Source organism: Lemur catta, chromosome 6 (genome assembly GCF_020740605.2).
Source record: "Lemur catta isolate mLemCat1 chromosome 6, mLemCat1.pri, whole genome shotgun sequence".
NCBI lineage: Eukaryota > Metazoa > Chordata > Mammalia > Primates > Lemuridae > Lemur > Lemur catta.
In genome coordinates, this window is record NC_059133.1 from 4,115,307 (window position 1) to 4,139,654 (window position 24,348).

At 53.8% G+C, this 24,348-nt stretch overlaps 1 protein-coding gene across 2 annotated transcripts in view; it reads left to right on the forward strand.

Moving 5' to 3' along the window:
• Positions 1-24,348, forward strand: part of KIAA0930 (KIAA0930 ortholog) — a 40,988-nt gene that overhangs the window by 5,116 nt on the left and 11,524 nt on the right. For both annotated transcript variants that reach the window (XR_006735667.1, XM_045552806.1), the window contains exon 2: positions 21,202-21,353. Coding sequence is in view for 1 of the 2 variants with exons in the window: in XM_045552806.1 (XP_045408762.1) it covers positions 21,202-21,353 (152 nt within the window). In the remaining variant the exon portion in view is untranslated. The remainder of the gene's footprint in view (positions 1-21,201; positions 21,354-24,348) is intronic.

Here is a 24,348-nt window from a genome sequence, read left to right on the forward strand (position 1 = left end):
TTTTAGTGGGAGACGTGGCTGGAAAGGAAGACTGTGGGGCCCTGGCTAAGCACTCCAGCCTTTGGGCCTCAGTATCCTCATCTGTAAAGTGGAGACAATAAACTCTCTAGGGACTTGGGGATTGTATGGGAGAAGTGACAGGTAGTAAGTGAGATGCAGCAGGTACAGGCTAAGCACAGGGTCAGGTGCAATCCGGGCTGCTGCTGTTACTGTCCAGGATACAAAACACCTGACCCAGCACCTGCACATAGAATCACAGTTGTATTCATGTCCTGAAGTTCGGGCTACTTTGCAGTCACTGGGGACCATCTCCCGGGGCTCCTGATGTCCTCCCAACCTGAAGGCAGTCAGAGCTGGTTGTGGACCAGCAAGGCAGGGAGGAAGTGTGGCCGTTTGGAGTGGTAGCAGGGCCTCTTTCAGTTCCTCGGCCTATTTTAAGGCTTGTGGGTTCCCGCCTCTACCCGTTCCTAGGGCCGGAGCAGCCCAGGAGGCTCTTTCCTGAGGCAGGGACTCTGTGTCCTTTCAGGGGAACCAGAGGACTCTGGACCTCACACTTTAAAGAGGCTGAGTGCCACCTCCGCAGGGACGGCTCTGCCAGCCAGGGTGAGAGTGCTGTGCTGCCCCGACCTGTGGCCTGGGGCGTGTTGGCTCCCGCCTCTGCTTTCAGCCTTCCACAGAGGGGCTTCTGCTGCTTGGGCCTCTCCTCGCCGTCCTTGGGTCTCACTCCTGTATCCTTCATGGAGCCGGGAAGGCTCGTGAATATCAGCCAAGCCACGAGGCCACTGAAGAGAAGCCCGGAGCAGGACACTTGTTAGTAAACATCCTCAGAATCCCAGGACAAATTTTTTCCAATTAAAAAATGTCATATGCATATCATAGAAACTGGAAAATAGAAGAGAGAGGAAAAAGTTATTCCTGGTTCCACTTACCCAGGGACACACTATTTAATTGGTGAAGTCTCACCCTCTGATCTTTCCAGAACCTTTTACTTGATATTCTGTACAGAAGATTTTAAAAATCATGTCTTATCACTTAAAATTCCTAAAACATTTTCCATGTTGTTTATAATCTAAGTGTTATTTAAATGACTACACAACAGTTGAGTGGATGTACCATCATTTACTGAATTGGTCTTGTTGGAAACTTAGTTTGGATACAGGTTTTCACTGTTATAAATAACTTACAACAAACAAACCTCTTTATATCTGAAAAGGTTTCTGTATTTGGAGTATTTTCTTTTTTTTCTCTTTTTTTTTTTTTTTTGAGACAGAGTCTTGCTCTGGTGCCCGGGCTAGAGTGCCGTGGCGTCAGCCTCGCTCACAGCAACCTCAGACTCCTGGGCTCAAGCGATCCTCCTGCCTCAGCCTCCCGAGTAGCTGGGACTACAGGCACGAGCCACCATGCCTGGCTAATTTTTTCTATGTGTATTTTTAGTTGTCCAAATAATTGCTTTCTATTTTTAGTAGAGACGGGGTCTTGCTCTTGCTCAGGTTGGTCTCAAACTCCTGAACTCAAACAATCCTCCTGCCTCAGCCTCCCAGAGTGCTAGGATTACAGGTGTGAGCCACCACGCCTGGCCTGGAGTATTTTCTTTAGGCTAGCAACCAGGGAGACCATTTCTTAGAGGCTGCAGTCTGACCCACCAAGGGCAGGGTTAGGACCACAGATGGTGGACAGATGTTTACCAGACTTAAGGAGAAACTTTCTATTTTATTTATTTATTTATTTATTTATTTATTTATTTATTTATTTATTTATTTATCTATTTATCTATTTATTTATCTATCTATCTATCTATCTATTTATTGATTGATTGATTGATTGATTGATTGAGACAGAGTCTCGCTCTGTGGCCCTGGAAGAGTGCAGTGGCATCATCGTAGCTCACTGTAACCTCAAACTCCTGAGTGATCCTCCTGCCTCAGCCTCCTGAGTTGCTGGGACTACAGGCATGTGCCACCACTCCCAGCTGATTTTTCTAGTTTTAGTAGAGACTGGATCTCACTCTTGCTCAGGCTGGTCTCAAACTCCTGACCTTAAGTCATCCTCCCTCCCACCTCGGCCTCCCAGAGTGCTAGGATTATAGGTGTGAGCCACCGTGCCTGGCCTAAGGAGAAAATGTTTGAACAGTTGGTCCACAGCAGAAAGAACGGTGAGCTGCATAAGATAGCGAGGAGGTTCCCGGCACAAGTGTGTGCGAGGAGCTGGGAAAGGATCCAGCATCAGACCAGACTCTGGGCCAGGGGCCCTGCAGGTGTCGCTTCTCTAGGCTTGTCCTCTCACCCCTAGGTTCTGTGCTGGGGGTTTCAGGCTTGTCTCCCCTGGGCAGGAAGCAGAAGCCCCCTTGTTCCACAGCCGAGGACGGTGAGGCCTGGGAGCTGAGCCTCTGAGCACAGGCCAGGCTGCCCCCCGCCAGCAGTGGCTGCCCCTCTCCCCGTCTCCAGGTCACCCCTCGACTCCAGGCTACTGCAGCCCACCTGGGCCTCAGAGATAACAGACATTGGCCCCCTGGGTGAGTGCATGTGCCTGGCTATCTGTGCTGAGGCTCTCTGGGTGCAGTGGCAAGCCCCGGTCCCCGCTCTTCCCACTAGGGGTTCTGGGGGTGTGGTGGGGGAGAGAATTCCTGGAGAGGTGGCAGCAGCCCTTGGTCAGTCCTGGCCCTTCTCTTCTGTGCTCAGGAGAGCCCTTGCCCCTGTCTGGGCCTCAGAGCTCTCACCCACGCAGTGACAGGCTCGGGCTCAGCGGAGGGCTTTGTAAACAATACTTCACTTAATTCCCATAGCCCCAGCGAGGCAGGAATTTTTATACATATTTTACAGAGAAAAAATGGAGGCTCAAAGAGTTGGGTAGAGCTTCCGGTTGATCTTTTCTGCCGGTTTGGGTCTGGGTGCACTCAGAGCGTGCTGCCCATCACCCAAACCCTGCAGTGTCCCTGCGGGGCCAGGCTGGGTCACCCTCCCAGCTTCCTGAGAGCAGCTGCAAGGTCCCCTGGTGAGTTAGAGTCCAGCGCAGGTCCCCCCCAAGGAGGTGGGTGGCCAGGGCACTTTCATGCTGACTTGGGGCATGTTCTGACAAGCCGTGATTTCCCTGAACTGCCCAGGTGGTGTCCTGCCTCTGGGCCTTTGCACATGCTGCTCCCCGTGCCAGAGTGGCCTTTCCCACCTGGTCCTGCCAACTTCTAGGGGGGTTCATGGCTGGGAAGTGCTTGGCCTGCACTGAGGACTCGGGCAGTCGCTGCTCTTGGCCCAGCAGCTGTGCTTACTCATGTCACTTTGGAACTTCAACCCCGGCTTCCTGGATCACCCCACCTGCCTTAGTCTACCTACTCTATCACACAGAACTATGGGGAACTTTAAAAAGAAAATGCCTGCTCCATCTGGGCATCTAAGGTAAAATCTTCCTGGTGGGGCCCGGGAGTCAACGGTGTTAACACATTCCCTGTGTGTTTGGGTGCGTCGGTCATGGTTGGTGACCACTGATAAGTCTAGTTATCACCCCTGCGCCCATTTTATGGATGGGGCCACTGAGGCGCAGAAGGGGGAGGGGACTGGCTATGATGCCCTCTCCCCCACCCTTCTTGCTGTGACTGACCTGGCCCTACTCCCACTTGCCCATTCTTGGACCTGCCTGGGCCAACTGGCTGAATCCCAACAGCACGAACTTTCATGTCCACGTGAACATTCTGGTAGAGGTGGGCAGGGCCCTTCCCCACCCCAGAGATGTCTGCACGTCAGGGAAATGGAGGTTGAGGTCAAGTACAAACCACCGGCTCAGCTCCAGCACACGGAAGGCAGTGGGCCAGTCTGCTCAGGAGCCCTGGCCCCATTCTGAAGGCAGGCATTCGGCATTCTGGGAGGAGACCTGCCCCTGGGCTTCCTGTGCCTGCGGAGCTCCTGGCAGGCGCGGGGGGCAGCTTACTTCCAGTTTCTTGGTTTTGGCTCAGGCAGCAGCATGTCCTCTGGGTCACAGCCTGTCCTGGGGGAGCTGGGACCAAGTGTGAAGGACCTCAGAATTCAACCAGCCTAGCCCTGTCACTGGTGCACACGGGGAGGGGGGCTCAAACAGGGAGATGCCTGATCTCACCTCTGCCACCTGGAGCCCACTGCCCAGGTGAGGAGACTGAGGCCCGTCAGTGGCAGGCAGAGTGTCCTTGTTGCACGTGTGCATTGCCTTTAATGTGAAAGTCCCTTGTGTTTGGATGTGCTTTGAATCTTAAAAAATGCTTTTCACACCTGGGGCAATACTTACAACAGAAAAAGGGAGAAAAGCAGAATACAAAACTACTTTTTATGAAAAGCGTTTATTATCTACATAATTAGAAAAGTGCTCTCTCCTCCGCACTCTCGGGTGTCCCCACAGCAGAATGTCCCCATTTACAGTGGGAATCGAGGCTCAGAGTAGCAGGCAGGCCTGGAGTGAGGCAGCCCTGGGCTGGGCTTCTGCCTTCTAGTTCTTTCTAAAACATTGCTTCATGGGCACCTTTCTAGCAACACTACACAAGACCCTTGTGCCCATTAGTTTGTTACTTTCGGTGCAGTTTTTGCCCCTGAGCATACACTCTCCTGTATTTGCAGTCACTGCTGCCTCACCCGTGGAGGTCTTAGGTCTTGAGCCCTGGAAATGTCGAGTGGGGTGGGGGTTGGCCCTGCCTTCCCAGGACTCAGTGCTTGCTGGGGGCGAGGGGCGGCTAGTGGGAGCCTGGTAGAGGGTCATCATTCATGCCTGTGGCTCCCTGCCACTGCCCTGGTGTCCTCTCCATACTTTCGCTGGGACCACCCAGACACCCCCAGATTTCCAGGCCCCGCTGCCTGTGTAGGGGATGAAAAGTATCTTTCTTCCCATCTTAGGCTCATGGGTGAGGCCCCTTTAACAAAAGATTAACAAGAGGAAGGCATGAGAATTTATTTAGTATAAGTTTTACACAGCACAGGACCCAAAGAAATGGTGTAGGCCTGTGTAATTTTTATGCTAGGGATGATGAAGAAGGGGACAGTCGTGGAGAAGCATGATTGGATAAAAAAGTATGATCTCATGGTTATCAACTGGGGACTTAGCAAGTGTTGAGGCTCTTCTCTGTGACCCTGTGTCTTCGGAGATAAGGATGCTCCTTATCTCCGGACATAGGGAGGGCTAGTCTCCGTGAGGGTCTTGCCACCTGCTGCCGGGGAGAAGGGCCAGGGGAAGGTGAGAGTGACCCTCTTCTGCTGTTTTCTCAAATGCCCAGGTGTCACATTTGTGGGTAGTGTGGTCTGAACCCCACTGCCATCACCAACTGCCTCTTGGACATCTGTCCCCACCTGAATGTATCACAGGTGCCTGCCACTCAGCGTGACCATGCCTGGTGCTCGTCTGTGTTCCCTAAGCCGCAGGCCGAGAGTGGGCCCTCCCTCACCCCGCTCAGCCTGCTGTGGCTGAGTTCTGGGTCGCGTCTGGGCTCTCTTCCCCTCCTGCCTGGTCCAGTCTGTCCCCACTGTGCCCACACCTGACGGTGTCACACCATGCTGCTTACACCTTTGAAAACCTCTTGTTTGCCAGGCAGAGCATCCAAGACCCTTGGTGACCTGCCCTGCTGGCTGCCTGAGCCCAAGCCATGTGATTCCTTGGAGGGCTTCCCCAAGGGCCCCTCCACACTTTGCCACCCTCTGCCTGGAGTTGCCCTCCTCACTATTGTTGGGGGAGCCTCAGTTCTCAGCACAAGGGCCCTTCTGTGGTCTCTTCCTGACCCCTTGGTGGAGTCGGCCACCAGCTCCCTTTGTTCTGGATGGCACCTGCTGCCAGCCCCGTGACACTGCACAGCTCCCTCTGTCCCTCACCCACCTCAGCCCTCTCCAGGGCTCTGTCAGCACTGGTCTGTGTCCCCGTCCCAGCTCAGGGTAGATCGATGCCTGAGCGCAGCCGGTGGGAGCAGCCCAGGGAGGTGCCTGGGGGTGCATCTGGGGGCTGGGTGAGTGGAGAGGAATCTGTCGAGTGCAGGGGTTACTGTTTGTTGGAGAGAAGACCCTTGAGCGGGGCATTCCCTGCAGAGGGCCCTACCTGAACAGAGACAGCAGGGAAAAAAGCAGAGAAAGTTCCAAAATCAATTTGCTGGGCCGCTTCAGGGGAATCACAGCAGCTCTCTGGGCCTCCGTTTCTCATGGCAGAGTAGGACTGGTTTCTGCTCTGTCTTTACCTGGGGAGGGGGCAGGGGTCATGGAGGCTGCCTGGGACGGTGGGCAGAGCCCAGGGCCTCAGTTTCCTGTCGTGCAAATTGGGCAAGGAAGGTTGAGTCGGGTCACTGCTTGCAGCTGAGGTTCTTGGGCACAGGTTCAACAGTCCACACTCATAACTGCTTAAAACGGAGTCACTTGTGAAAAGCCCTGTTGACAAGCAGGGCCAGCTTCTCAGGGAGGCCAGTGCCATGTGTGCTTGGGTACAGGGACAACAAAAATGAAGGAAAAAGACAAATGGGAAGATTCACGTACCCACCCCCGCCTCACAAAATGGAAACACTTAAACCGTGTCATCCCACCACCCTGCACATTTTGGGCCACATTTTTGAGGTGCTGACCCAGGTCTGCCTGAGACTGCCCCACCTGCCAGGAAAGTTGAGGTCTAGGATTCCGGGTTCCTCCTGACCCAGGCAGGAGCGCGCTGCCCCTGCGTGCAGCGGGTGCCGGTTAGCTGCAGCTCAGCTCGGGGTCCTCTGTCCCTGCAGCAAACCCCAGTGAGTCAGCCCCAGCCAGAGCTGCTGAGCCGCTGCGGTGCAGGGATGAGGTCATCTTCACCCAGAGGCTGTGACGAGAAGGCTCTGCGTCCAGGAGCCTTCTCTGAAGTCCAGCGAGGCCAGCTGTCTGACAAGGGCATTTGGAACCAGAGCAACCTCCATTCCCTTTGCTGAGGGCCTGGTACTGTGTCAGCAGCATTTCGTCTGGAGTAACCTGTGACGAAGGGGGTGTCATCTTGTTGGCAGAGAGGTTAAGGTGCTGGTTTGGGGACACCTAGCAGCAATGGGGTTTGGACCTAATTCTCCCGGACCGGAGGCGGGGGCCTGTCCTTCTCATGTGCAGACGTACCCGTTTCTCCAAGGAGAGGAGGCACTTGATGCCCTGTTTCTCTGAGTGGTCCTGTCCCAGTCTGGTGTATGGGGAAGAGCCCAGTCCCCTGGTTTCACAGTGAAGGAGGTCTTACAAGAAGTGAGAGTAGAGGAGGCTTTGAAAGAGGATTCAGGTGTGGGAGGGCACGTTCCCGAGGGGGAAGTTGCCGAGCAGGGGGTGTGGGACTGAGCAGGGACTGAGACCCCAGGCATGAGAAGCAGTGGGAGAGGGGCCCCCAGTGGGGTGGGCCGTGTGGGTTGATCTGGCCTCCAGAGGGAGCAGCCAGCTGGCAGTGAGGGTGGAACGGCTGAAGGCACCCTGAGTCCTCGCTTTGTGCAGCACATGGGCCTGCACCCTGAGCGCTGGTGTTGGGCACAGGGTGGACAACACTCGCGCTCACGGCGGGTGGCTGGGTCTAGCTATGCGCCTGGCTTCCGGCTAGGAGCCTGGGCAGCGAGTCAGGAGTGAGGAAATGAGTGAGTTCCCCTGCCTGGGTTTTGGCATCTCCACAGGTGCGGTGACCTGGTTGGAGTAAGTGGGCTGTGAGCATCTCTTCAAGGCTACCTGGGCTTCGAGGAGTCTGGTGCCGTGTGGCACGCTGGGGCAGAGGCGGGAGGAGGTGGAATAATGACTGGGTTGTGGCTAGGGCAGTGGCCGAGGGGTCCATCTCAAGCCCAGGCAGTTGAGTAGGGCGGGGAGCTGGGGTTGCCGGCTCGTCTGGGATGGGGCTGGTCTTGTAGGAGGCCAGTTTCAGTGGGAGCAAACCCACAGTTAGGCGTTTGAATCAGGCCCCAGTGATGACGAGCCCATGGGAATTTGAATCTGGAGCTACTGTTTTGGCTTGACTGTGCTTAGGACAGATCCAAACTATCTGGAAATAATGCACGGGGCGGGAAGTGGCAGATGTGGCCACAGGATGGCTGGGTGGCTTTGCAGGAATTGCTGCTTTATGGGAACTGCAGTCCGGTGGGCCACTCCGGTGGAGGCCCCCACTCCTAAGAAATGGACCTGGGGTCAGGGTTTATTCCTCACTGTACCCTGGGACCCCGTGCAGTGCCTGGCACAGAGCAGGCCAGCATTATGAACTAGGTAACCTGGACTTAAGGCCTCGGTTTCCTTTACTGTAAAATGGGTTATCAGTGAGATCACAGATGTTCTCTGAGGGTTGTGAAACCACTTTGAGGATTTCACAACATTGTGCAAATCTTAGATGGAGGGATCGTGACTAAGTTCTTGCTGATGGCGGCTTTGGGGTGAGGGAAGAAAGTTGCTCTAGTGTTCTCCGAGTGTGCTGAAAGCTGGGGTCCATCATGTTGTGAACTTACTCGTTCAGCATTCACTGGCTCCTTGTTGTGGACGCTGCCTCATGCTGGGCACCAGGGTGCCCCCGCCAGCACGATGCCCTGTCTTGGAGGGGTGGGGCAGGGCACACAGGGACAGGTAGTCAGGAGCCAGCCCGACCAGACCGTGGCGTAGAGCTGAGAGCGTGTTGTAGGCAGTTCTGGGCTGCCGTCTGGTGACTTCAGATGAGGGACTCAGGCCTTGAACCTCAATTTCCTCATCAGGGAAATGAAGCTAGTAATTTTCACCTCATGGGATCTGTGTGAAGATCAAATGAGATGCAGCAGCTCCGCGTGGGCGCTCCCAGGTGGAAGGGGTCAGGTGCTTGGGTACAGGCAGTGTGTGGGACATCTTGTGGGGCCCCAGCAGGGTCAGGGAAGGCCCTGTGTGGGGGCGGGCTGGGAAGGAGTGGACCTCTGGCAGGTGACAACTGAGCAGACTCGCACAAGCCTCGTGGTGCAGGCGGAGAACCCCTGGAGAGGGAGCGTGGCCTGCCGGGGGTGCGGGGCATTCGGTCAGGGAAGAAGGGCCCAGGCTGGCTGGAGTGTCAGGGACTGCACGGCAGGCTGTGGGGGCTGTCGGAGAGACTGGCTCACCTGGGGAAGGAGCGTGGACTTCTTCCTGCGGAGGACTCAGAACCAGGCAGGACTTTCAGGCTCACATCGAAACCAGTGCCTCCCTCAGGCCAAGCCCACGGGATCGCTCACGTGGGGACCCACTGGCCAGAGCTTCTGCCCCCAAATGCCTCCTGCATAGCTCTTTGTCTTTTGTGCCCCAAGGGAGGGCCCGGAGAGGCTCCAGGAGGGCAGCCGATGAAAGGCCTATTGAGGGGCCACAGAAGCCTATTCATCCTGCCGGGTGGGGAAGCTTCCAGAGGGCCCAGGGTCACCTTGGACTCTCCCCAAAGAGGCCAGTTGACCCCCCACTTCTGGTTGGTGGCCAGGGCTGAGCAGAGTCTGCTGCCGAGCCACGCGAGCTCTCGGGAGGCCCCTCTCAAGGCCCTTGGCCCAGACGGCCGAGGTCAAGCACCCGAATTCTACAGGCAGACGCCGTCCATCTGTCCTCCCCACAGCAGAGAGATGTCTTCTCAACCCCTCCCCGCCTAACGCTCCCGCTCTGGTTCTCTCTCTGTGTCCTGTTCCTTCCCCTGGGGCCTTTCCTCTGTCCTGGCCTCACTGGCTTTCCCCCAGACGGCAGGGTACGAAGCCTTCCTCCAAATCCTGCTTCCCCCTGGAGCTCCAGGAGGGAAGGGACAACCTGGGTTCTGCTGCCTCCACACCCGGCACTGAGCCCAGGCCTGCTGACAGCACTCCAGGCTGTTTGCTCCAGACTAAACGGAGGGTGGATGAACCGGTTCCTGCACCGGCTCTACGCGGCTGGCTGCGTGAGCGGGCAGCCTCTCCCTGGGCAGTGCCCTCATTTGTAAAACGAAACCTGCTTCATGGAGTTGTTGTGAAATGAAGAATGTAAATGTTCAGCACAGTGCCTGGCACAAGGAAGCCCTCAGTGTATTTATAAACACACTGCAGAATATCTGAAAAACAGGAAGAAGTTGTCATTGCACCACTCTCGGCAGTTACCATTATGGGCATTTGGGTGAACTTCCAGTCTGCCTTCCCAGGCATTTTTTTTTTTTTTATGTTTTAAATTTCATATTTCTTTACATTTTTTTCTATTTATTTTTGTACTTTTATCCTGGGAATTGTCCTAGTATTCCGAGGCATTTTTTAAAAAAGACAGTTTCCTTCATTTAAGTATTTAGCTGTGTATAATTTTGTGTCTTGGCTTTTCCCTCCTATTATAAGCATTTTTTTGAGTAACTGCATCGTTATTAAAAATATTTTGCTTACTTTTTGAATAGGTAAACGTGCTTAGGGTACATTAAAAAGATATGAGAAGATTCATAATGAAAAAACTAAGTCTCTTTTCTCTTCCCTAGTTTCTCTCCAGAGGCCATGAGGACACTAGTGATGGTGTAAATCATACTTGATGACACCGGGTGATCCTTGGTGTTAACACCAGGTGCTCTTCATTGCTAAACCTGGGTGCTCCTCAGTGCTGACCCTGAGGGCTCCTTGGTGCAGACCCCAGGTGTTCCTCATTGCTATGCCCTTCGCTCCTGGGTGCTGACTCCAATTGTTCCTCATTTCTAGGACTGGTGCTCCTGGGTGCTTTCCCCAGGTGTTCCTGATGGTTAGGCCCTTTGCTGCCGGGTGGTGACCCTAGGTGTTCCTCATTGCTGGGTCTGGTCTTCCTTGGTGCTCACCCCACGTGTTCCTGATTGTTAGGCCCGCTGCCCCTGAGTGCTGAGCCCAGGTGTTCCTCATTGCTAGTCCCCGTGCTCCCTCCTGCTGACCGAAGGCGTTCCTCATTGCTAAGCCAGGGTGCTCCTGTGTGCTAGCGCAGTTCAAAGGGCTTCACATGGATGGAATATTTTAAACTCTCAACTACCCGAGGAGGTAGATTCTATTGCTACCGCCATTCTGCAAATTATGAAAGGGCATCCAGAGGTTTTTGGATTTGCCGCCAGGACGGCACCCTACAATCTGGCTGTGCACTACGGCTTCTTTACTGGGCACCCTCCAGCCTCCCAGCCTGCCCCACCATGCTTCCTGCACGACAGCTTTGATGTCATCGTAAATTATTTACTTCAGTAGTGAAAATCTCTATTGTTGATCTGTTCCCCACTGTTTTTACTTCATTCACCCTAGAGATCTTTTCTCATCGGTACCGGTAGAGCTGCTTCAGTTCTTTTTAATTTATTGTAATTTATTATTATATTTTTTAGTTTTTTGAGACAGAGTGTTGGTCTGTTTCCCCAGGTAGAGTGCAGTTTTGTCATCATAGCCCACTGCCACCTCAACCTCCTGGGCTCAAGTGATCCTCCTGCCTCAGCCTCCTCAGTCTCTGGGATTACAGGCGTGAGCAACCGCACCCAGCCTGGTTTTTCAATTTTTTATCTTTTTTAAAGTTAGACGAGTCTTGAATTTATCTCTGGAGAAGAACAGGAACACCCGATGCTACGGCCTCAAGTGGCCCCAGCTCTCCCGGTGCAGTTCCCTCTCGGCCGACCTCTTCCACGTGGCAGGACAGGCATCCAGCACAGCAGCTCCCAGTTGTGTCACAGCACGGAAGGGTCACAGCTTGGGCTGACAGTGACAGGAAGATTTATAGTGTGCTGATAGGAATCCTTACCTCTTCTGAACTTTCCTGGCTGTTCTGGCTATTTTAAAAACATTCTCTTGGCATGTCAAATTAGATAGAATTGCTCCTTTTATGACTTTAGTACTCTTAGCCAAGAATTTGGTCAACCTTTTCATTTGTTCAAGTCTATTTTCCCCTTACTTCTAAACAGAATACTTCCTCCAATTATATCTCCCAACTAGGAGTGTTGGTTTGTATGAAAGCTGTTAGTGTTTGGATGTCCTGGCGATTTTGTACCCGGATGCCTTATGGCTTCTGTTGTTGCAATAATTTTTCAATTGATTTTTTTTTTTTTTTGCATTTTCCAGGTCAGATGCATATGATATCTTCTATAAGTAACATTAATTTTACCTAACCTTTACAATTTCCATTACTCTTAATACCTTTTTGTTGTCTGATTGCAATGTCTAGTACCTTGGAACAATTCTAATAACAGTGGATTGTGATAATACTTAGAGTCTAATTTAGTTGAAATATATATCACGTTTAAGGAAGTGCCTCTTTATTCCTATCTGACTGAGACTTTTTTAAAAAATCAAGAATGGGTATTGAATTCTATCAAATGCTCTTCTAGCATCTGTGGAGATGATCATTGTGTTTTCTCTTTTGAGCTATAAATGGATATGAACACATTAATAGATTTCCTAATATTGGACCATTCTTTATTCCTGATTAAATCCTGCTTGGCCAATGGCATATATTTTTAATGAATTGCTGGATTCTTTTTTGTACTATATTTAAATTCTTGTGTTGGAGTGAGATGAGCTTGTAATTTTCTCTCTCTCTGTTGTCTTTGGAATCAATGCTATGCCTTCCTGTTAAAAAGAATTTCCAAGTTTCTTAGGCTCTAAAAATGTGTGAGTAGCCCTGGAGATAGCTAGCTGTTTCTTGAAAATCTGGTTGAATTGCCCTCTCAGAAGCATCTCTTGGCTTACTACCTCCCAATGTACTTTTTGGGGGAGTAGCTCTTGGACATTTTTCTCTATTGTAATGACCACCATTTTAAATGGCTGTAAACTATTCTAGTTAGGGCTTTACGATGGTTTGCTTAATGGTCTAGAAAAGGATTGGGGTGGGTTTCAAGGAATGCCCCTAAAGTCCGATTGGTGATTGTTCCCAAGGCCTCGTTAATGGAAAATTATTCTAAATTATTAACAGTAACAACAGTAGCCGTTGTCATTCATAGAGTGTTTATAAGTGCTAGTCCCTCTGCTGAGCTCTTTATATCATCTTATTTGGTCTCCATAGCAACTGTAGGAGGTAGCTGTTCTGCTGATTTTACTGATGAGGAAACTGAAAGTCTAAGAGGTTAAGTACTTTACCCAAGTGGGCAAGGGTCAAGAATGTGAGTCAGGTCTACTGTTAACTCTGGTCTGACAAAGGCTTCCCCCAGCCCCATATTGGGATTGTACTCATGTGAAAAGCCACGTAAGATATAAAGTTTCCTTCCTTTTCTGTGTACATCTGAAGAATCATCTCCATGGAAATTTTTTTTTTTTTTTTTTTTTGAGACAGAGTCTCGCTCTGTTGCCTGGCTAGAGTGAGTGCCGTGGCATCAGCCTAGCTCACAGCAACCTCAAACTCCTGGGCTCAAGTGATCCTCCTGCCTCAGCCTCCCGAGTAGGTGGGACTACAGGCATGCGCCACCATGCCCAGCTAATTTTTTTCCATATATTTTTAGTTGTCCAGCTAATTTCTTTCTATTTTTTTAATAGAGACGGGGGTCTCACTCTTGCTCAGGCTGTTCTTGAACTCCTGAGCTCAAGCAGTCCTCCTGCCTCGCCTCCCAGAGTGCTAGGATTACAGGCATGAGCCACTGCGGCTTGGCCAGGAAAATAATTTAATTATGTTAAATTGGCACTGTGTTCGGAAGTGTACCCCGTGGTCCCGTCCTTGCTGTGCACGAAGCATCTCTTCCTTCCTGGATATCGCAGGATGCCCTGAAGGTACTTTAGGGCTCAGAATGGCCTCTGTGAGCCTGGTCCCCTCCCCTGTCCCCCACAAATCAGGAGTGTATGGGGGGGTTCGGAAGCTGAGTTGTCTTCCCAGCTGTTCCCCAGGTGACCCCTGGGTGTCCTCATTTTCCTCATTTGTGAAGCAGCTAGAAGAACCCTGGCCCTGTGTGTGCTTACATACGGGCTCGGAGAGAATGTTGGCTCTGTTTAGAGGGCTTGGGTTGGAGTCCCAGCTCCTGCCTGTGCCACCTGTGCCACTGAGCCCCTTGATCCCCAAGCTTTGGTTGCCCTATCTTGAAAATGAAAGCTGAGGTTTAAAACTAAACTGAAGTTGTTCCCTCCTCATAAAGTTGTCATGTGGATCTGAAGAGGTAATGGGTGAAAGGGCTTTATAAACTGTAGAGTGCAAGGGACCTGCGAGCTGTCATCACTGCTCTTCATTCCTTAAACCGGTACCGTTGAGCTGTCGGTACTGTCGTGTGCCTGATTCAGTGTCACGCAGACTGAGGCGAGAACCTGTGGCAGCACGGGTGAAGAGTGCTGCCCTGGGGCCCGGGAGGCACAGGTGTGGCACTCGCCGCTCTGGGCACCCTCTCTGCCGCTCTGCCAGGTCTGCAGTTCCAAGAGAGTGACTTGCAAAAGCAGGTCGCTCACCTGAGGCAGGGGAGGCGGCAGGATCCCCACAACCCCATTTGGAGCTGCCCGATGTCAGTTTTCCTGATGCAGTCTGTTCTCATTACTCATAGATTCTGTGTTCATGAATTTGCCTACTCACTAACATTTATCTGTAGCCCCCATGTCAGTACTCATGGCACTTGCTGTGGTTAATGACAGACATTTGGAGAAGGGTGAAAATTTTGAGTCACCTGACACACGGGTTCCCCGAGGAGGTCGAACAAGGCTGCTCTGCCTCTGTGTTTTAGTGCTTGTACTACAAATAAGTGTCCTTTTCCCAGTCTATTTAGTGCCACATATTTTGCACTTTTTGTGCTTTTTGTTGGTGATTTAAAATGGCCCCCAAGTGGTCCTGGGCTGAGATTCTATCTAGTGCCAGGCACAAGAAGGCTGTGGTATGCTTTACAGAGAAAATATGTGTATTAGATAAGCTTCATTCAGGCACAAATGCTGTTAGCTGTGAGTTCAATATTAGTGGATGAGCTATATGTTAAATAAGGTGTCCAAATAGAAACCATACATAAAACAAGGTTATGAATTGCTCAGTCGGTGGAAGTGTGATCAGGGGCTCTCAGGGACCTAGGAGCAGTAGGTCAATATTTGCTAAGTCAGTGTTCGTGGTCACTTTATAGAACATAGGTGACAGGGGTAAGGAGGGTGGATTGCAACTGCTGCTCCTTAGGACCCCAGGCTGGGAGGGAAGGCAGGCCCAGGGCACGGAGCTGTCCCTGGTGCTGCCTGCTCGAGTCTGGCCGAGCTCGTCTGGCCGAGCTCCAGGGCCCTGCATCTGCTCCCTTAAGTCTCGCCTGTACTCAAGGCTGGGGAAGACCTGCAGCCCCAGCTGGCCAGACAGCAGGGAGACAGGGACGAGAGAGTTCAGGAGGCTGGAAGCTCTCGATGGAGTAGCAGCCCCCAGAGCTTGCTACCGGGGATTTCCTGTTGGGCAGGCCTTGGGAAGGGATGAAGGAGAAGGGGAGAAAGAGACAGTGGTGATTTCACAGGCCTCATGGGGGCCAGTTGCCCCTATTGTGATTATCCACACAAAGTACCACGTGGCTAAAGGACAGGAAGACTTGGGGTCTGGTGGCCTCATCTGAGCAGTGGGTTGGTGGGGCCCTGTGCCATGCTGCTGACAGAAACATGCAAAGCAGCAGAGCAGCGGGCCCCCGCCAGCCCACACGGGCACAGGACCTGACAGCGGGCAAAGGACTTCACATCAGCCTCTCCCCCAGGTCCTTACTCTTGATTCTGTGAGGGGGGCAGTTAGAGACCATCGACAGACGGAGTCACTGAGGTTCAGAGAGAGTGAATGAATTGGCCATCTAGGCAGGGAGGGGTAGAGTCAGGCCCTGAACTCGTGCGTGTGTGCGTGTGTGTGTGTGTGTGTGTGTGTGTGTGTGTGTGTGAGAGAGAGAGAGAGAGATCGAGAGAGAGAGAGAAAGAGAGAGCAGATCCCAACGCTGTACTGTGCTTCCAGGAGTCAGAAGTCTCACTCCAGTGCTGACTTCTGGCTTTGGATGTGGAATGTGTCTCTGTGTCTGTCCGCCTCCTGCCTTCCCTGTGGGCAGAGGGACCCTCAGCCCCTTTCCTTAATGAGCCTTAGGACAGTCAAAGTCATATATTCATAGGGAAAAGTAGTTAATCTTACTGTTGAAAATATTAAGTCAAAAAAAGAAAAAAATATGCTCTGTTAAATTCAGCAACTCCCGTCATTCTGGTGTATTTACTTCTAGCGTTTCCGTGTGGTTTGCACAGTTGTAGTCAGTGTGTCTGCAACGTGGGGTTCTGCTTTTTCGCTGAGCAGCACATCACACACATTTCCGTGTATCCACGTTTAGTCTTTGTAGCTGTCCTTTTAACAGATTGAAGATTTGGTTTCGTACTTACAGCATAATTTACCTAGATTAAAGGTCTATAATCACAGAATAATATGCTCTTTTGTTTCTTCTTCCCTAATGATTATTGTTGTTACATTATTTGCCCTCATTACTAATGCAGGAAACATTTCTGTGCAAAAGGCTTTTATTTTTGTGCTTTGCATTTCTCTTCCATAAAGTCGATGCACAGAATTAGGAAAATGCTCATTTGCTTTTTCACAAAGGGTATAATGATTTTTGTTCTTTAACATATCTGAGAGCCCCAGTTCAGTGCACCGTTGGCAGTATCAGCTATAACTTTTTATCAACTTTATTGGAGTAAAACTTATGTAAAATAAACCGCATCCATGGAGAGCACACAGTCTGATGAGTTTTGATGGCTGTGTGCACCTGTCACATGTCATGTAAGAGTGATCATATGGTATGTAGCCTTCTAGGCCTGACTTCTTTCGCTTTGCATGATGACTTTGAAACTTACCTGTGATGTTGTGTGGGTCAGTGGTTTGTCTGCATTGCTGGGTAGTGTTCTGTTGAATGGCTCTACCACCTTTCCTGTCCATTCTCCCGGCTTCCAGTGTGGGCCATTATGGATGAAGCTTCTGTGAACACTCTGTACCCTTTTCCGTGTGGACACATGCCTCGTTTCTCTCGGGTAGGGACCGAGCTGTGGCTGAGTGGTTTATTAAGTGTATGTTTAACCTTGTAAGAATCTGACAGTTTTCCTAAGTGCTGTTTTTATAGACCAGATTTGCTCTTTTAAAAAATGACAACTTGGTCTTTAATATGAATTTTTGGTTACTAGTGAGATTAACATTTTCCCACATTTTTGTTAACCAGTGTGTTTCCTTTTTGGTGTATTGCCTGTCATGGTTGTTACCTACTTATCTATTGGGGTCTTATGTGCCTTTTTTATAACTTGCCGTGACATGGCCCTGTCGTCTGTCACAGACGTCAGCCATCTGTCGTGGACTCCCTCTTCCAGTGCGTCCTGTTTCTTTCGATTTTGGTTATGCCCTTTTTGGGCATGAAGGGAGGTGTTTTTTGTTTTGTTTTGTTTTGTTTTTTCCTAACCATTAAATTGCCAGGGAATGAGGGGAGCTTTGAATATTTTTAAGACGGCAGCTCTTGCCCATTTCCTTTGTGATTTTTCTTCTTGCTTTTAAATGTTGAGTGGGTGTGAAGACGTTCTGCGTGGTCTGTCCCTTCAGTGTCTCTCGGTGTGCTGCACACAGACACACTGTCTCCCAAGTGATATTCTGGCAGTTCCTTCTGCCACGAACGCCTCTCCCCTCCTCAGGGGAGGGCCTTTTCCCTCGTGTCAGAGGGAGGAGCGTGTGTGTGTGTGTGTGTGTGTGTGTGTGTGCGTGTGTGTGCGTGTGCGTGTGCGTGTGCGTGCGTGTGTGTGTGTGTGTGTGTGTGTGTTTCCCTGCGGACTGTGAGTTTCTCCCGGCTGGGTTTGTCACCCTGGTACAAAAGTAGTAACCTTAGTGATAGCATCTGCGTGGTGTTCTCTAGCTTACAGTGCATCCATAGACCCCTTGTGTTTCTCTCTCAGCTGGTTGGTGCTGGGTCTTCTGACTCTCAATGGTGGCAGCAGGTGACCAGGAAGGCTGAGGACTCGATAGACGTGGGGATTGGCCTGTCCAGACACCCTCTCCTCTTCCCCTCTGCTTGCACCTGCTCAGCACACAGGAGGCCACCACCTCCTGGCAGCCAGCAGCACTTTTCCACAGTGGAGTCCCCGCTCTGAGGCTGGGGAGAGCTAAGCAGTGGGGCCTGGCCCCATGTGACAAGTGCGGCTTCTCTGGAAGATCTTAAGTCCGAGGGTCCCCGAGGCTGAAGGAAGTGGCTAGTCCATGCCCTGTGCTCTGTGTGGCGAGCTCAGGCTTCAGGCGGATGGTCCTGGCTGGGCCCCTTCCTTGCTGTGGGGGCCTGAACACTTTGCCCCACCGTGCTGAGCCTGTTGCCTTTTAAATTGGGGTAATCCACATATCCAGCTTGGTTTGTTGACCCCACTGATCTGGGCACTGGGGTCTAATGGTGACCAAGACAAAGCCCCTGCTCTGGGGACAGTGTGGAAACCCAGGTGGTGACAGGGGTTATGATGGCAGCAAACAAGATGACGAGCTAGGGAGGACCCTGGGGAGGAAAAGTGTGGGCTCAGGAAAGGCTCTGGGAGTGACGTTGAAACTGAAGCTGGACGGTGGGAGAAGCCGCCTGTGCAGAGCCCAGGGAACGGGCTGGAGGCAGAGGAGCAGCAGGGCGCGGCCCTGAGGTGGGCATGCCCAGCGGTCAGGGGGCAGCGGCCAGTGTGGCAGGGGAGGGGGGTGGGGGCAGCGTGCAGCACTTTAAGAGCTTTGGATTTTATTCTGAATTCGATGGCAAGGTTCTAAGGGATGGGGCAGAAAAGGATCTTTTAATTAAAGCTCCTCTGGCTGTGGTGTGGAGGGTGGGCTGTCAGGTGGGTGTGCAGGCCGGCAGCCGGTGGGGATGGGCCTGGCTTTGATGGGGTGGTGGCTGCGGGTGGCACCGTTGGACTTGCTGATGGTCATGTGGCTGCTGTGCTTTTCGACTGGGAGCACGTGCAGGCTGGACCAGCCCTGGGCCTGGCACACTGCATGTGGCCCGTGGCCGCGCCCCTCAATCCCCAGGTGTAGTGGGTGGGGGCCCCAGGAGCCCTGTGCCTGACCAGCTTCCCTTTTAGGAGTAAGTCCTGGCAGGCAGCCAGCTGCAGTTACCTGGACTCTTGGGGCCCAGAGACGTGACTCACAGTGGAGTGGGGGTGTGTTTCTTGTTGGGAAACAGGGAATGGGACCCCTTGCTGGGACCCTGCTGGGCCAGGAGCATAATAGGGAACAAACTGGCCTCATGCTGTGTGCCGTCCTGTCCCCAGCACATCATCTGAGGCCAGACTCCCATCCTGCCTCCCCGCCACTCACTGCGCTCCCAGGGCAGGCCGGCCACCGGCCGAGCGGTTTGTGTGTATCAGCCGTTCCTTGTGTGGGAACCTGGCCGATTTGAGGACTTTGTCCGTTTCTAGCTCTGTGAACTTGGGCACGTTCTTTAACCTCTCAAGAGTCAGTTTTTTCTGTGAAATGGGGCAGCAGTGGTGACTGGGAAGGCCGGGGACTCGACAGCCGTGAGGACTGGCTGGTCCAGACACCCTGTCCTGTCCTCACCTGCATGCGCTGCTTATAATGACGGAGCTCGTGAGGCTATACTGAGACAGTCTACCTAGAGCGCTGTGCTAACTAACAAGTCACAGCTGGCGGTACTGTCATTGTCATCGTTGCTGTGGTGAATGCTGTACTGTCTGGGCGCTCTAGTACTACTGCCAGGTTGCTTTTATTAAAGCATAAAAAGAGACCCTGAGGAGGAGTGTGCTTAACCCGGGGAGTGCACTGTGGCAGACTTTGGCCTCGCTGTGGCAGGTGTGGGACTTTGAGTCGTGACCCCTCCCCTGGTCACGGCCAGAGTTGCTTCTGTAACCACCAAGGCACCAGGAGGCGGTTGGTATGGGCAGTCGCTGAGCCTTTTACTCTAAAGGGCCTCCTGTCAGGCTCCGAGAGGGGACCGCAGTGCAGCGGCGTCAGGGGAGGGAAACGGGAGTCGCAGTTTTGCCCAGGGAGAGCCACGGCACCTCTACGCAACTTTGCAGGGCTCCGTGGCCGCGTGAACCGGGCACTGCCTGTGGCAAAGCTGTGGCAGGATGGGCGCTGTGAGCCGGGAGGTCTGCCAGTCCCGAGGGCTCTCCTGGCCTCCGCCCGCCAGGCCCCTCGCTGAGGAAGCCACCTCCTCTCTTCCTCCCTGTCCCTGCCCGAGTGCCCAGGAGCCAGGCAGGGCATGGGGTGCGTGGGCCACCCAGCGCAGGGCAGAGGCCTGCGGGGCAGGGACTGGTGTCCAGCCCTGGTCTTCCTGGTTCTTCCGGTGGGTGGGTGCGTCTGAGGTGAACAAAGGCATCTCACTCAGCCCGGTGGCTACTCCTGGGAGTCAGGAGGCCTGGGCGAGTCCTGGTGGGCGCCTGGACGGCCTGCGGGGGTGACGGACGCTGCCGGCCCGCGGGGGTGACGGACGCTGCCGCCGCAGGTTCCCATCTCTGGGTGTGGGGCTTGCTCCCGTGCAGAGAGCCAGGCCTGGGTCACGGTGCTCAATGCTGAGTGGGGAGCGAGAAGGAAGCCGGCAGCAATTCGATGTACTGAGTTGGTGAGATAGCTGGTAGCATGTTTTGAAATTTTGTTGGCTCCATCTAGAAAGGGAGGAAACCTGCCTTTGTTGATCCTGCTGTGTGCCCTGTGGCCTCAGGTAACCTGCAGGTACCGGCGAGGAACCTGTGGGTCAGAGAGGCCAAGCCCTCTGCCCGTCATCACAGCGAGTGCCAGCGCTGGAACGGAACCCAGCTTGCCTGCAGAGCCTCTGGGCTTTTTCTCCGTGCAGGAAAAGATTACAAATACTTAGCATAAAGAAATGTCATAGAGAAATAAAGCTGGCGTGCTCTCAGGGCTCCGCGGCATGCAGGGTGGGGTGTGTGGCTGTCCCCCCGGCTGTCCCCGCTTGCTTTCCACGGCGACGGCTGGCTGGAGGGCGGCTGCTGCTTTAAGCGTTGCTGTAAGTCGGATTCTCCTTCGTGGGGATTGCCGCAGCGGGGGGTGGCGTGGGTGAGGGTGAGGGACGTTGGTGAGAGTGGTGCCTTCCTGCCGGAAGGCTCTCCCCCCAAAGCCTTCCCGGCTTCCAGCCCAGACAGCCAGCCAGTGACGTTCCCGTCTCGTTAGGTTTTTCCTTTTCCACCAAAGCTGCTGATTCATCCACAGGCTGGAGTCAGGCTTGGCCGTGGGGCGGGGAGCCCGGGCTCTCCGGCTGCTGCTGGGGTTGGAATCGGGCCTCTTGGGAGGTGTCCTTCAGCCTCTGTGGATGCCCCCTGGGTGGGGGCCAGGGTCTTTGAGGGAGAAAGGGCAGAGCATCTCAGAGCCCTGTCAGACTTCTGACCAGAGATGCAGGTTGTGGGGGTTTGGCCAAGGTCACACTGCGAGGGCCAGGGTGGCCTGTCCTTTCTCACTCCCCTCTGGCCCCCGTCTGCAGGGTGCTTCAAGGATGACCGCATTGTCTTCTGGACGTGGATGTTCTCCACCTACTTCATGGAGAAATGGGCTCCCCGGCAGGATGACATGCTTTTCTACGTGCGCCGGAAGCTGGCGTTTGCTGGCAGCGAGAGTGGCGCTGACGGGAGGAAGGTGAGTGGCCCCTCCAGGCGTCCCTGTGAGGTGGGCTCCCCTGCAGTCCTCAGGCGGGTCGGGGGGTAAGCAACATGTACTGAGCACCTACGACATTCCAGGAACCATGTAGACAGTCTTCTGTGCTGATGGTGGGCTGTGCTGGGTGTGCTGTGTACGTTGTCATCCATCTTCACCGTGACCCTGACGGGCAGCGATTGTTATCACCATTGTAGCTTTGAGGAAACTGAGGCTCAGAGGCCAGCTGACTTGGCCAGCCGCTCATAACTCGTAAATAAATGGTAGAGCAAGGGTTTGACCCCAGAGCCCCGGACCCTCTGGCCGTGCATGGTGACTTGGCTGGTGGTGATGGTGGTGACGATGCCACAGCGGGCACAGCGCTAGCGAAGCTCTCTGCCTCTTGACCTCACTGTGAACTCCCAGCAACTCGGCAGGGTGGATGTTATGTCCCCTTTTTACAGATGAGGAAACTGAGGGCTCAGAGATTAAGTGACTCACCTTAAGGTATTTCACCCACTAAATTGAAGTGTGTGGAGGAGTTAATAAAACAAATTTTATAGGTTTCCTTCTCTGTTTTTCATAAGCTTTAGTAGTTTGTAAATGTTTAAGCAACCTATATGCCAAACATGGAAATGCTTTCGTTTTCCTTTAAAAACCAAAATGAGAGGGCCGTGGAGCCAGGTCTGGACTCATAGCCTGCCTGGCTCCAGGTCTGGTGCTCTGTGACTCCAGGACGGCGGTTTGTTAGCTGTGGCTCTTGTAGCGGGTGTTTGCAGCCCTTCCCTTGCCATGTGCCTGTTCTGAGAACCTGAAGACTTGCAGAGTAGGTTTTCTGCAAGTGGACGGGCCTGGGTGCTGCTGCAAAGGAAGCCCCAGTGAAGTCCCTGCTGGGCTGGCCCGCCACATGCAGGCCCTGAGCCCTGAGCTAGCCTGACTTTGGAGGGACCAGCAGGAGACCAGAGACTGGCCAGAGAGGTGGGGGAAAGCCGGGAGAGGGGAGGGTGGCTAGGGAGGGGAGGGCCTGCAGAAGTGGGCGTGGCCGGTGGGGCACTGTACCTGAAGGGCCCATTGGATTTGGTAGCAGGGGCGGGAGAGGCTTTAGCAGAGCAGTTTCAGTGGGTGGGCAGGGCAAGGGGTGCCCTCTGAGGGATGAAGAGGTGGCCTGGTTGGTAGAATTGTGGGGGCAGGTGTTGGTGGTGGGGTCTCTGAGCTGAGCACCTTCTGGAGCCTGGCTGAGGGTTCCTGAGTCCCTGGCCACCAGGCCCTCCCTGTCTCGCTGTGCAGTCAGGAGACCAGCTTTCTAGACCAGCATTGTCGCCCCCTGATTTGCCATGTGACTTTGTTAAGTCATCTCTCTGGGGCTCAGCCTTTCCTTCTGTATAAGGGATGGGGCAGGTGCTTTGTAAGGTTAGGTCCCTCCCATTGTGGACACCTGGGAGCCTGGCATGCCTGGGGTTGCTGTGATCACATGAGTACCCTTGGCTGGAAGGTGGGTGGTGTCTAGGGATCCTCCGTGTGCCCGTGACCCCCATGGTGGGCACACCCTCCTCCAGCCTCAGCCCAGCTCCTACCCCATAGTTCAGGAGGTTAAGGTCCTTGGTCTGGCCGAGGGTGAACAGCCAGGAGGTGGCAGTGCTGTGGACTCCAGCCTCTGCCCCAGCCACTCTGGCCTGTCAGCTTCTGCAGGAGTTCAGATTACAGAGAATCTTTTTTGCAAAATGTTGGTCTTTTCCCGAAGACAAAGTCTGTTGGGACCAGAGGCTCTGATGAGGACTGGCACATCTGAGACACTCTCGACTGTACTTTGACTTTCGGGTCCAGGAGGGGTCACAGCTCTGGTCAGGAGGGCAGGCAGAAGGGGAGCACTGGTGGGGAGAGAAAGGAATGGGCAGGTAATGGCTCCTTCCTGGGTGGAAAGGAAGTTAAGAGAGCTCTGAGAAAGAGCAGGCGTGGATCCGGGACTGAGGAATTTGGAGCAGGAGGGGATGGGGCAGTGTCCAAACTCTCTTGAAGATTTGGGGGTGTGGAGGTGAGTGAGAGAAGCCTGAGTCCCATGGGAGTGTGTGGCAATCCAGTTATTCATGTGCTAGAATGTTCCTTCAGACACCCAAGTAAGCCAAGTGCAAATAGCCCCTCCCCCAGCGCTGGGAGTGCAGAAATGACTCAGACCTGCCCCCAGTCCTCAGGGAGCCCCCCGTGTGTTGGGACAGACCCACAGCAAGGCCAGTGGTATGGAGCCCTCAGCGCCGTAATGGTGGGAAGGGGGGTGTTGCAAAGAGGTGACATGTGGCCTCCGCAGGTCGTAGGACAGGGCAGCAGCAGTGGACTGAGGACACTCCACGTGGAGAGACCAGCGCATGCAGAGCAGGACTGGGGTGCCGAGCGCCAGCATAGGCCCTGCAGGGTGGGCGAGGGCACCCGCCTGGGGCAGTGTTTGTAGGGCTGGGCGGCCCGGGATCACCCTGGCTTGGTTTCCCCGGTTGGCCGGGCGCAGTGCGGAGGGCGGCCTGCAGGGGCGGGCTGGCGGCGCGAGCTGGAGACCCGCCCCACAAAGGCAGCAAGCCCTGGGCCCCTACCGGCGGCGCCTGCGCACTGCGCGTCCTCTGCGACAAGCCCGCAGCTTCCCGCCCTCCTGCTTGCTTCCCACCCACTTCCTGTCCCCAGCTCGGCAGCACCTGGTCGCCATGGCAACCACCCGCCTTCCTGGGCCTAGCTGGAGGAGGGGGGATGGGCAGGGGCCGCAGTGTGGGTGGGCACAGGATGCTGGGATCCGTGCACTCTGCTCCAGGGCCCCCCGGGACCACCTGGGGGGGGATCCCCGGCGCAGCCTTTCCCAGGGAGGGACGTCCTGATTCCCTGGCCTCTCTGTTCACTCCACCCCTGCACAAAACACTCACTGTTCCCGGGCAGCCCATTTTGTCTTTGGCAGTGGGGGAACTGCTGTCTGAACGCAGGCCTGCTCTGTGCTGGTTGCCCGTGCTGTGTGCCACTGTCA